The sequence below is a fragment of the Centrocercus urophasianus genome, unplaced genomic scaffold, assembly GCF_019232065.1.
Source record: "Centrocercus urophasianus isolate 14NV4802_14NV808 unplaced genomic scaffold, USGS_Curo_1.0 seq_26, whole genome shotgun sequence".
Taxonomy (NCBI): Eukaryota; Metazoa; Chordata; class Aves; order Galliformes; family Phasianidae; genus Centrocercus; species Centrocercus urophasianus.
The window spans coordinates 11,082,953-11,095,845 of NW_024884822.1; the positions used below are offsets into that span (position 1 = coordinate 11,082,953).

The 12,893-nt window shown below is 55.2% G+C and overlaps 1 protein-coding gene across 1 annotated transcript; it reads right to left on the bottom strand.

Moving 5' to 3' along the window:
• Positions 1 to 2,594: 2,594 nt before the first annotated feature.
• CDX1 (caudal type homeobox 1) lies at positions 2,595 to 12,893 on the bottom strand. The gene is made up of 3 exons (XM_042826620.1): positions 12,343 to 12,893; positions 4,420 to 4,565; positions 2,595 to 4,285 (listed from the first exon to the last, which is right to left on the bottom strand). Exons 1-3 carry the CDS (start codon positions 12,770 to 12,772, stop codon positions 4,079 to 4,081), a joined length of 783 nt encoding a protein of 260 aa, XP_042682554.1. The 5' UTR covers positions 12,773 to 12,893; the 3' UTR covers positions 2,595 to 4,078.

The window sequence follows — 12,893 nt, forward strand, 5'->3', positions numbered from 1 at the left end:
TGTGCTCAGTCAAACCCCAGGTGAGGAGGCAAGGAGCTGGTCCCTGACTCTTTTTCTCCTTCTCTGGTATCAATGTCCCCAGCAGGACTGCAGGAGGGGATGATCTCACATGCTCTGGGGCCACAAGGAGAGCTGCTGGCTGCCTCAGGGCAATGCCTCTTTCCTTCTTGTGTTTCACTTTCCCTGTGCTGTGCCCATAGGAGTGTGTATGCCCCATTTCTTTGCAAACACTTTGTGGTACTTCAGCCTGACCCAAACGTGTCCCCAGCCACTTTAAGGCTGAGCAGAAGCTGCTGGAGGTATGCAGAGAGACAGAGCTAGGACTGAAGCCCTGAAACTCCCTGCTATCTAACAGGAGTCATGTTCCTACAGCCCTCCAAACACTTTTGTAAAAATTCCCCCAAAGGAATCAGGCTGTGAGCATGAAAACACATTTCTGCAAAACCCAGCACAGATGAAGTGCCTCTGAGTTTGCACAGTGGGTCTTTCAGAGCTAACATTTACCTGGGTTTCCCAGCGGGAAAGGAGGAAGGAGCGAAATACATCATCCAACAAACATCTCTTTTTTTACATAGCTTTTGGGAAGCCTCCAAGCTTTTACTTCCCTCTGGGTGATCCATTGCTTCTCCCTCTCCTGGGATGCTATGGGGAATGCTGCGCCGAGCTGCATGGCGCATTGTCCCATCCTCACCCTTCCTGCTGGGGCAGGGATGCTTTGTTTGCCTTTCGTGCCTGTGTGATCTGAACCAGCCCATTGTTTTTTTTCCCCTTGGGATCTACCTAGAGAGAAGAGTCTCATGGTGGGAAGCTGCTGGCAGCGTGGCTCAGCCCCAGCCCTGTATCACCAGCAGAGGCCGAGCCCTACACAAACAGCCCAGCCCTCCACTGGGGCGGGCAGGGAGTTACCCAACAGCAGGATGGGGCCGTGCCCAGCTCTGCTCCATGGGACACAGGGAAGGCAGCAGCCGCAGCAGCGCTCCGGTTCGTCACTGCTGGGAATTGTGCCATGCCGGAGGCTGCCATGCTGTTGGCCACCTGTTGTGCGTGGCCTTATTTTGATGATTATTTCAAGATTTCTCCAAGGAGGGTGCAAGCAGGCGGTGTGAGCACAGGGGAAGTAATGGGCAGAAAGCACAGGGGCTTGATGAGGACAACCCTCAGGGTCCCTCTTCCGTGCCACCCAGTGTCCCCATATGGCCATGGTGCAATTTTGGGCTGTGCAACTCAAAGGGTAGGTGCCATATCTGCTGAAATTGAGTGACTGTCACCTGCCAGGGGTGCAAATATGGGTATGGCACAGCCAACAAGTGGGCATGCCAAAGCCAGCGGGGACACGGCACTGCCAGCATGATGGCAGAGAGTCAGGGGAGGACATGGGAGCGGGGACACAGCAGATGCATTTTGTCAGCGGGGCTGAGGGCTGTGTGTGTGTTGGGGGAAGGGGTGCTGGCTGTGTGGGCGTATTTATGGCCTCTTCTCGCCAGCGCCTGCTCCCTGTGCACACAGAGGCTGCAGCAACCCAAGGGCACAGCCCACAGCTCGCTGGACTTTTACCCCGCTGTGCAAACAGGCAGGCGCCTGATTAGGGTATCAGTTGGAATTTCATGCTGTCAACGGCACCGGGAGCTTCTCCAGGGTGTGACAGAGCATCTTCCCTCTGTGTGGCTCTCATCTTCTTGCAGGCACCAAAGTGTCCAATGGCACACCGCTCCTTGGGCAGGAGACCCACCCACCCTGGTGCCTTTCCCTTTATGGCACCAGCTCCATTCCCATTGCCTCTCCAGCCTGTTTTAGCCACCAGTGCCCTGCTGTGCCATGTGCCAGACTCAGTAGGGCTCAACACTGGGCACAGCAACTCCTGTAAGGTCACAGAAAAAAAAACATTGCTCTGCCCTCTCTCTGCCCCATCCCTCCTTTGCTCCTCTGTCTCCTCTACCCAGAAGGACTTCACCCTTCATCACATCCACCTGCCCCACCAGCACATCTTTGTTTGTTTTGAGGCTGGAGAAGCTGTTTTGGGCAGGAATTTAATGGCAGCCCCAAATCTGATGTGGCTGAGATGGAGATAGGCAGTGATTAGATGGGGAAGAGGACAGCACAGGCAGTGGGGACCACCTGTGCCAGCTCTGTCACGACCAGGCACTGATGCCAGCTGTCCCAAGCTCTATCTCATATCCTCATTCTCTGTTTGCTCTTCTTGGACAAGGAGGATATTCAGCCCATCAACAGCCATAAAATGAGATTAGAGGCGGGCAGGCACCAATCAGCAGCAGCCACGTCGGTGGGCAGCTGGCCTTGTTCTTTGGCCTCCAGCACCAGCAAGGCCCAGCCTCACCCTTTTCCCGGCTGTCCTCGGGAAACCATCCATCCCTTAGCCATCCCCACTGTACCCAAGGGACAGGACATGGCTGCCTCGTGCCACATTGCAGCCATGCTGCCCTCGTGAGATGGACACACAGCACACTGCAATCAGGCTATGGGGCCAGGCTGCTGTCTTCAGGTATCTGTCCATGCCCTCCCTGATGGCACTGGTCTGATCACACTTGGGGACATCAATGTGGGCACATGGGGAGAGGCAGCAACACACCCACAGCTCACAGGGCTCCTGCTCGCTTTTATTTTTACCAAAGCCTAGAAAATAAAATGTTCTGCCTTCTGTACACAAGCTGTGAGCTGAAGTCCCAGGCCAACACCAGCGTCTGCCTTTGGTGTAAAGTAGCAGTGATGGCCCCAGGGAGATGTCACTGGTCCCCATGGTGGGGGATGCAGACCCTATTAAGGGGCTGTAGGTGCAGTGGGTGTCAAGGACCTGTGCAGTATGAAACCCCAAACACTGTGAGTTCTAGGCCAGAATGGGCTGGGAGCGGACAAGGGGCTCTGCAGGCAACAGGGACATCTCCACTTCTTGTTCCTGCTGGGGCTCAGAGTGATGGTGCTAGAAGAGGATCATGAGGGCCGCTGAACCCTCACCTTGGTCTTGGGAAGCCACAGCCCCAAGTAGGAGCCTCAAACCCTCCTGTGTCCCAGCACACCCTCTGGGGCACCCAAAACTGGGCTGTAAGGTAGCTGAGGCAGTAGAGATCCAAGGATTCAGAAGGATTAAGGGGAATTTTAACTCTGATTTCCAGGAGGAAAAAAAAGCCATTGGTTACCAATGGTGCAGCAGATGGAGGAGTACAAAGCAGGCAAAACTCAGAGCCTTTTTTGTTTTGGAGTAAACAGCACAGACCCACCCATCTCTCTCTTCAGAAGCCAGCAATCCATCATCTTGCACCAGGACATGTCCCATCACCATGATGGTCCTGGCAGCTGGTAGTGCCTTGATGCAGCACGGAGCTGTGCAGGTTCTGCAATGCCATGGGTAGGTGAGTGGCCCTTCTGGGCAACCTGGAGTTGTCCACTGTTCTAACTGCCAACCTTGTTCTTGTTCCTCCACGCTGGAAGGTGGTCTCAAAACCTCCATAGGGAGGTCCATCTGTAGGACAGATGTCTGCAGGTCTCACGATGGTCCTTTGTTGCCACAGGGATGGAGCTGGGGATGGTAGCTGGGGGACATGGGGGACGCTCATTGCCATTGTCTCAGTTTAAGGAGCCCCCATTCCCCTTCCAGTCCCAGTGCTGAGGGTCCTACCCAGCTCCTGCTGTCCAACTCGCTCCAGGCATGGCAGATTCCACAGACAATCTCAGTTGAGATTTGTCTGCTTTGAGTCCAGCCAAGCCTTTTCTTTAGTTCAGCCTCACTAGAACTGCCCCAAAGCAGCAGGCAGCTGGACCACCAGGAAGACCGCGCAGGAAGCAACCCACCGGCTCATTCTGATGTTCCACAGAAAGGGTCCTCCACCATCACCTAAAGACTCATCCCACTGGTTTTGGGCTACCAATGCCAGAGACCAGCGCATGTTTCCTACAGGAGAACAGCACTACCTAACATAGGGGCTTTGTGTAGGACAGAGCTCATCAGCCTCTTGGGAAGGCGACAGAGCCACCGTGCCCCAGGGGATGTGGTGTCTTTGGGTGCTCAGCAACAAGCTCTGCCATGTAGTGCTTATCTCTCAGTGTCTATGGCTGGTGGAGGGGGCTAAGGCATGAACTCCTCCTTGATGGTGAGCGGAGACGAGGAGACAAGGCTTGGGGCACTGCCACTGCAGAGGGTCCCCATGGGCCCCGGCGTGCCCACGGCTGGGGGGGTTGGCGTGGTTGTGCTGGTGGGTTGGCTCTGCTGCTGCAGCTTCTTTTTATTCACCTTCCTCTCCTTCGCCCTTCGGTTCTGAAACCAGATTTTCACCTGTGGAAATACACAGATAGCCATGCAGAAAAAAAGGGCACGTGGACAAGGAAGAGCACCCCAGGGGCACCACGGGAGCTGGAAGTAGAATGGGAATGGCATTGCCCTCTCTCAAATCCATCTCCAGCACTCACCTGCCGTTCAGTGAGCCCCAGGGCAGCGGCCAGCTCGGCCTTACGGCGGATGGTGATGTAGCGGCTGTAATGAAATTCCTTCTCCAGCTCCAGGCGCTGGTGGTCCGTGTACACCACCCGGTACTTGTCCTTTGTCCTCGTCTTGCCTGGCAGAGAGAGCAGAGTGAGGTGAGATGATAGGGCTGGGGGACAGGAGCATCGCTGATTGCATGGAGGAACTGCATGAGCACACAGAGAGCTCTGGAGGAACGTGGGACCAGAGGATAGGAGTCCTTGGCTCATATGGAGTTTGATACCTATCCTGGGTAGCACCAGGGTGTTTCTCCATGCTGGAAAGCACCGGGGGATAGGGGCTGTTCACGGTAGGAAGGGAAGGAGGTGTTCAGTAACATCCCAAGATAATGGTCTCCACATTCTACGCGCCATGATCATCACCTCAAGAGGAGCAGAGCTGCAGCCCAGGCAGAGGACACGCTGCCTGGACAAGTCCAGCCCAGAGGGCTGCAGGAAGCCCAGCTCTGTGCCACAGAGCCCAAACCCACAGTGCCATCAGTTGAAGGCACACAGATCAGGACAGGAAAAGAGGGAAAACCCAGGAGTGACAGCATTTTTCTGCCACCAAGAGAGGTTTTCATCAGCTCACGCTGTGTTCAGAAAAGAATGGCGTAGTTATTAAAGATATGATGGGGAGAGCCCACAGTAAACACAAACATTCCCTGTGGTGGACTCAATAGTCAGCACTGCTTGGCCATAACCAGCCTGAACCTGCCCTAGGGTCTCCCCAAGTGTCATCAGAGCTCCACTGAACCCCGCATTTCACCTGAGCAAGAAGATAGCTGGCACATGGTGCCAAGAATACTGCTTCCTATTAGAAAAACACAGTGGGCAACAGCACTGGGTAGCAGTGGTCCAGCCCTGCCCACGCCCCCAGCACAGTGCATATTTCCATGATCTGAGGAGGTGGAGGTACAGCAAGGCTGTGCCATGGATAGGGATGAAAACTGCATCCCCTGGAACCAGGGCTCAAGATATCTTCTTTCGCATATGAATTCTTTTTTTTTTTTCCTTTTTCATTTGGAAGCAATACCCTTTCTGAAGAGATAATGACTGAAAAGTGATCTTATTTGCGATATTGCAATTTAAATACCACTGCGTGGTGGAAAAAAAACAGCTGGAACGCAATGGAACTGACAGCTAACGTTAAAAAAATTAAAGAGTAACGAAACAAGGCGGTTTGTGGATACTGCATCTGCCAGGAATTCTAGCAGGGATTATTATTTCCTGCTGCAGCCGTAAATAGATCCATCACTGCCTGCGCTCTGTTGTTCTCTTGTCGTTGCTCGTCCTTGGCGAACCCCGGCGCAGCCCTGGGTGCTCATTGCAAATACCAGGGAGCAAAGATTCTGCTCGCCACCAACCCAGAGATGGAGATTTCCTCGCCTTGACTAATTGCAGTTTTCAGTAATGTTTGCTGAATTCAGGAATGTATTGTGAGCGATTCACAAGGAGAAGAAAGGGACTTGCAAGAAATGCTATTGACAATGAATAATGCGGCTACCTTGAATATCAATGCTGGGTTACGCTTAACTCGCCCTCGGTGGCCCTTTTATGGCTCTGGGAAAGGAAAGAGGAAATTTGGGATGAGCCATCATGGCTCCTCATGGTGACCCCTCATACCTGTGGGTAAGACCCCAATGCCTGCAGGGATCTTGAGGAGCAGTGGGATGGGGCAATCTGGGGTTGGGGCTGTGCCAGGACGTGGCCCACGGCTGTTGGAGGGGGCCATGGGTGGTAGCATGGATGGGACAAGGGTCCTCCTGCTGCCAGCACCATCCAGCCCCAACACACATTCAAACTTCCTCCTTCTTGTCCCCAGAAGAAAAAAGGAATAGCTCAAGCAGCCAAACTGAGCCATCCGTGGGGCCAGAAGGAAGGATTCCAGCGTTGGGATCAAGGCAGGGCCCAAAGCTTGGGGAGAGGGCATCGTTACTGCTGTTAATGTATAACCCTAATAGCACTCACCTGAGCCACGATTAGATAAGGGAATAGCTTCAATGTGCTGCACAGGCCCCAGAGGACACACTCCTGAGTGTGTGTGCACACGCACTCACAGACACATTAAGGGAGACCCCCTGCCCTGATCTGCTCCACATGGCAGCCCTGGGGATGGGGATGGGGACGAGGATAGGGAGACAGGAGTTCCCTGCCCTTGACCACAGTACTAATAGCATCTCTGGGGTGTCCAAATTGAGGTCATGCAGCCTGAGTGACACAGCATTATTGCTTCCCTCCCTCCAGAACAGAGGCAGAGGAGAGGAAAACCCAACCCCAGCTCTGTGCTCTCTGTCTCCAGCTCTGCACCTACAGGGCTACTGTCACAAACAGGCGTAGGAAGGCACCACAGGATGACGGAGGCTGTTAGGGGGCTATAATTCACCCTCTCCAGCCATAGACTGTGTAAAGGATGGCTTTCAACAAGACACAGACCCCCTAAAAGAGGTGGGCAGTGGAGTGGTGGGATGTTTTGAGGCTGATGCAGGGCAGCTGTAGCAAATGCTAGATCAAAACAGGCAAGAGTATAATCCTATGCTATTCCCCAAAGGTCTCCATTTCACAGGTCAAAGCAGCTCAAAATTACAGTGGCTGCAAGTCCTGGCTCCGTTCTGAGCACCACCGCAGCCATCAGGGCTCCGATCAGGTCAGAGTACAGCAAGCGGGGCTGTGGAGCTGGAGAGATGAGAGCCGTGCCGCTGCCAGCTGCAGAGGTCCCCAGGCCTGGGGACACAGGCACATGGCAATCCGGGCGCCAGGCACTGTGCAGGGCACTCAGCATGGGAGGAGCTGGTGGGGATGGAGCTGAGGCTCTGCACGCCCTGCTGCCCAGCAGCTCTTCGCATGACTGGCACGGAAAGATTGGGTTGTCCCAAGTGGTCTGAGAGCAGTGCATGGAACATATCATGGATGAGAGCCCTATTTCCCATTTCTTCCCAGGAAAATTCTCTATGAAAACTTTCCCCCTATCCCAGTGTAGCCTGGGCAATGATATGGGTAGGGAAACTGAGTCACAGAAGCAATACCAAATCAGAGCGGAGTCAGAGTGGGGTCACAGCCACGGGCAACTCAACTGCCCCTCCACCCTCTCACGTCTCCCACTGCAAAAGGGAGGGCAGCCAGCGGAACGATGCTGCATGATGCAGCCCTGGAACAAGGGTTGGGGTCTGTTCCCAGCACTCAGGACCCTCCTTGCTGGGTCACCATCATCTGGCAGCCAGATGTGCTCCAGCTGTGCCTGCACAGAGAGGTCGATGCTCCCTCTGCTGAGCAGAGGGGACCACAGCCACACCGTGCTGATTCTCAGCTCAGACAGCCCAGAACATGTTACTGCTCCCAAACCTTCTGGAAATAGCGGCCCCAAAGCCTGAGCACCCCATGCACACTCTGAACCCCCTAAGATCCATCTCAAGTATGCTCACCACACTCTTGGAGTCTAAGCCCCACCGCTACCCCTGCCTGCTGGGAACCAGTGGGCAGGGCTTTCACTTCCCCTTTCCATGCAGTATTTTCAAGTATTTCCCAGCCACCTCAGGAAGCGTGGTGTGATGGATGGGGCCATCAGCGCGGAATGAAGGACTGCAGCCACATGGGCCCCCTTATTGTTGTCAACCAGAGGACATCCCACCTCCATGAGATCCTGCCAAGATCTTTTCCCTTGGATTTAGACAACTGCTGGGTTTCCAAGACCATGTGAGAGGATCTACCCCAGCCCCTTTCTGTTTGCACTGCTGGCTGAGCCCCCACCCGATGGCCCTGCCCAGGCTGCCCTGGCTCCTGCTCCAGGTGGCACAAATGGGCACTGTGAGATGCTGGGCTGCAGGAAGGGCTCGCTGTGGCCACCACTGCCAGGCAGCCCTGCAGCCCCCAGAGCAGCTGCTCACAGGGCTGTCAGCCAACACCAAACCAAGCCAGGGAGATCTTCCTGGTGCCAAAGATCTCGGAGGAAGCAGCAGTGCCACCCCACTGGCAATAAAAACTCATTTGGCTTTGATATGTCACACACTGGGAATGTTTCAGTTACAAAACCGCACCACAGTTCCCAGTGGTTTTATAGTCTTCTGCACAGAGGATCAAACTCTGCACTTCGAAATAGCCCCATGGCTTTGCTATCGGTAAGAGCAGGGCCCATATGCTGGAGGGCAAATCCAAAAAGGATAGACCAGGACACCGGCAGCCAGGCTAAAGAGATTGGGAAGAAACAGAGCAGGCAGGGAAGAGCTGAGTCCACAGACCTCAGACCCCCAGGGCCAGGGAGGGCAGTCTGGCCCTGCCCAGCATCCCCGGCCCAGACCCACTCCCCAGCCAAGGAACAGCAGCCCCAGGCTGGGTGTTGGGACAAGCGTTTCCCAGAAGAGCAGTGATTCAAGCCTTTATTTTGGCAACCAGCGCATTCCAGGGGCTGCTCCTTGGTTTTATGAGCACCTCACCAAGTGCCGCCAGCCGGGCTGCAGCGCTGGGTCAAAGACCACAATGCAGGGACATGTGGGCTGCAGGCACGGAGCATCGCCTGCATGGTGTGGATCCACAGCCAGACCCAGGGCACAAAGCTGCCACCCCACTCCAGATTAAGCTGGTGGCACTGTGGGGGGCCCAGGTGGGCACTGGGATTCTCTGCCTCTTCACACCCCTTAGGGGAAGGATTCATCCCCTTATCCAGGAGAATCACAAAGCTAATAGCACTGGGGTGGGCGTCCTTGAAGGGTCTCCTGCAGGAAGCACTGGCCATTGGCCAGAGCATTAAGTGTCCCACAGCTAATCCTGGGGTATTAGCCAGCCAAGCCCATCACGTAGGTACCCCCAGGGAAGACCTTTTTATTCAAGGAAAGTCAATTCTAAGAAAGTTCAAACCACCTGTACCTTGGCCAGCAGGCTAAGCACTCAGCAAACCCCAGCAGAGGCCAGGAGCAGGCTGTGGGTTAATAATTTAAGGGGAGAGGACCAATAGGGACCCTGGTGGCATGCAGCACTCCAGGTGACCCAAGAGAGCAGAGGGTTTCTTGGGGAACAGCTGTGTCCCTAAAACAGGACCATGTCTTCCAGCCACCCCCGACACCCATCTCAAACCTCTCCTGGACTGGTGTCTCATTTATGGGGATTTTATGTTTCCTCCAGCATTCCTAGGGCTGAACAAGCAGAGCTGGAAAACCGAGCCAGAAACAGTGAAAACAGTGCTGGAACAGAGCGGAGAGCTGCACACTCGGTGCATTGCCTTCTGCCCATGCTTGTGGCATCCATACCCCGGGATGGTCCCACCATGGCTGCTCATCCTGCACTTCCCTATTCACATTCACCTCCCCAGGGATGTCCGGGCACACTTTCCCTTGCAACACAGTGCTGCAATCAGGCTCATTAGTGACCTGGAGGCTGCACACAGCATTTACATAGCTAACGAGGTGGGGGGGAGGGGGGGGTGAACTTCAAAGTTCAGCACACTGCCGCTTCCAGCGCCTTCCTGAGCTTTTTATAGAGCAGGGGTGTCATTCACAAGGAAGTTTGCAAATAATTACGAATAAGGAGAAAGCGTGAGGGTTTGACACTGTGCTCGTGAAGATTTTATGAGCAAAAAAAGGCTGATGCTTGGGAAGAAAGGAGGCATGGGGACACCTTGTTCCTTCTGTTTCCCAATTTGGGGCACTTAGCATCCGTTACCTGGGCTGAGCTTTGCCCTGCGCCGTGGCTGGCCCTGCTGGGTGAGGCACACACATTCTTAGCAGCAGGTATATCAGCTCATCGCCCCATGAGGTCTGACTCTGCACTGAGTCACCGGGAGACTTCTCATCAATTTCTCCCAGCTCTGCATCACGCCAGCAGAACCCCCTGGCACGCTCCATCCCCGCATGACATTGCTTCCAAGCATGGCACAGCTCCTTCTGAGCACCTTCACGCCATGGCTGATGGCTGTTTATACAAGGGAAGACAGAGGGAACCGTAATTTACAGCCCTCTGATGATTTACAGCGCTCGCAATGAAGCTCTCTGTATTTATAGCCCGCGCATTCATTTCCTATTCCCACAGCGTGGAGAGGGGTATAACCCATCCAGACTGATTAATGTACAGTTTATTGATTCCAATAAAACATTTCACCCTTATCTATGTCAAACCCACCTCCTGGTTTATGTAAAGGCAGCCTGGGCAGGCGCCGTGGCTTTGAATTCAGCTGCACAGTCTCATGAGCAGAAACCCCAGGACTGGGGGGGTTTGCAGAGGTGTCCCCTGTAACCAACGGGGTTTTGCTCCTGCCAGTCCTCTCTGCCTCCACGTGCAGGGAAGAACAGCTGGCTCATTTGTCCCTTTGTATGCATTTAATCTAAGAGATACAAACTGCTCAACAACTGATCTTTCCAGAATTCAATCACTCTGTTGCTGTGTGACTCAATCAGGGGAACTTTTCTGCCCTCATTACCTCTCACTCCCTTCATCCAGAGGTGTTCTTATACCTTCCTCCCCTCTTTCATTTTCCCTCTCACCTTTCCCAGAAGAAACTGAGACGTTTGGACCTACAAATCCCACAGAAGTTGTGGGCTCCCATTCAATGCGTAGGAGGAAGGAGGGCAATTTTCCTGAAGAGTTATATTCAGTGCTTAAAATGAATCAGGAAATGCCACCCTGCCTCTCCCTCCTTCTTGCAGAGCAGAGCTCTTTCCACCTCCTGGGATGCTCAGCCCCACCACAACCCCTGCTCCCACCAGGATGATCACAACCCCAGCACCCAGCACAGTCTCACAGCAATTTCCACGCAATTTCCAGAGAATGAGGCCTGGGGATGGGGCAGAGGAGCAGGGGATGGGACAGTGAGGACGTGGGCACCGCTGCGCATCGCCGTGCCCAGACCCTTCAGCATCATGAGGTCACTGTGTGGCTCTTGGCCATCGCATCCCCAGCACCGTGCATGGGGACAACTCAAAGCAGTGATGCCAGGAAATAAGAAGCAAGCTAACAAATGAGGCATTTTACACCATTTTCAAACAGGGAGCCCCGGACAAGGGGAAGAGGGAGAGGACGGCCGTCGGGCTGGGAACCTCGGAGGGGAACATGAAAGGGCACGAGCAGGGCAGGACAAAGGCTCTCCCCGCACCTCTCCTCAATGCCAAAGGAGCCGGCAGCATCTCCATGACAAAGCGAAGCCCGTGTCAATTTGGACTGGCCCCGAGGGGGGACTGCCCACCGCCTTTGAAGTGGGCATTGGGGCGGCCACGGGCGGAGGGCTGCGGGGCACAGACACTTCCACCTCCCCCCACCCCGCCGGGGTCAGGAGTTCATCAGGGACAAGACCCCGGGGTCAGGGGACAGAGTACAGGGACAGGGAACGGGGGATAAGACAGAGGGACAGGGGATGGGACATGGGGACAGGAGATAGGGCACAGGGACAGTATGGCTGCCCAGTGCCAGGCTCAGGATCTGTGCAAATGCTGTGTGCCATGCAACACCCAGAGCACCCACACACACCCTGCATGTGGCACCATCCCCAGTGCACCGCAGCTTGCATGCACCCTGAGCATGCAGCAGCACCCCTATGTGCTCGCTGACTGTGCAGTGAGCTGTGCACATGAACTGCTTGCAGCACCCTACACACACAGCACAGCACTCCTCCAAAAGGAGAACCCCACCACCACGACAATGAGCCTGGAATACCCTGGACTGGCCATGAGAAGGACTTCCCATGTGCAGAGCAGAGTTCTCATTCTCCAGAACAGGGTCACCCGTACACCAATGCTCTCCACGCTCATCCTCAGTCCATGCCACCTTGCCAGCCCCACATCTCTCCCCACTGGGGTCGTTCCCAGAGCAGGATCAAGCCCTGCAGGACTCCAAGCTGAGAGCTCCCATGTGAAGGAAGGAGTCCGGGTGTAGGGCTGGGGGTTTCCTTACCGCTGCTGCTGGTGCTGGGAATGCTGCGCCTCATCCATTCGTACGGGGTGCGCCTCTGTGCATTAGGGGACAGCTGTGGCACCGAGCTGCTGATGGCTGGAGGCAGGAGTCCAGAGCCCGCATGGGGCTGCATGGGGTTAAAATCCGGGGGGCTAAATCCAAACTGCCCCGGGTTGGTGGCGGCAGAGGCGGCAGCGGTGCCGTACGAGTGCCAGTCCTCCTTGGCAGGGGTGTAGGGTGAGCCCCAGGCGGCCGCCGGCTGCCCATGGTGCGGGTCGTTGTTAATCCCTGGCACATGGTGGTAGCTGGCGAAGTCCGAGTACTGGGGTGGCCCCGGCACGTAGTTCTGGGGGTTGAGGTTGAGGCTGGGATGCCGGACGGGACTGGGATACATGTTGGTGTCCTTATCCAAAAGATAGCCTACATACATCTTCTCTACCTGGCTCTGCGCTCATGCTGTGCCGATGCGCTGCGCCGCTCTGTGCCGAAGCGGCCGGGTGTCACGCAGCGGCTGCCCCTCCTTCGCCGCGCTCACCTGGGCGCCTTGGGGA

Excerpts from the sequence above, each read along its gene's own strand:
- CDX1 (XM_042826620.1), bottom strand. The coding sequence starts at position 12,772 with ATGTATGTAGGCTATCTTTTGGATAAGGACACCAACATGTATCCCAGT. Across the intron at positions 4,566-12,342 it reads TCCCAGCACCAGCAGCAGCG|GCAAGACGAGGACAAAGGAC; the intron begins GTAAGGAAACCC and ends TCTCTCTGCCAG. Across the intron at positions 4,286-4,419 it reads TGGGGCTCACTGAACGGCAG|GTGAAAATCTGGTTTCAGAA; the intron begins GTGAGTGCTGGA and ends GTATTTCCACAG.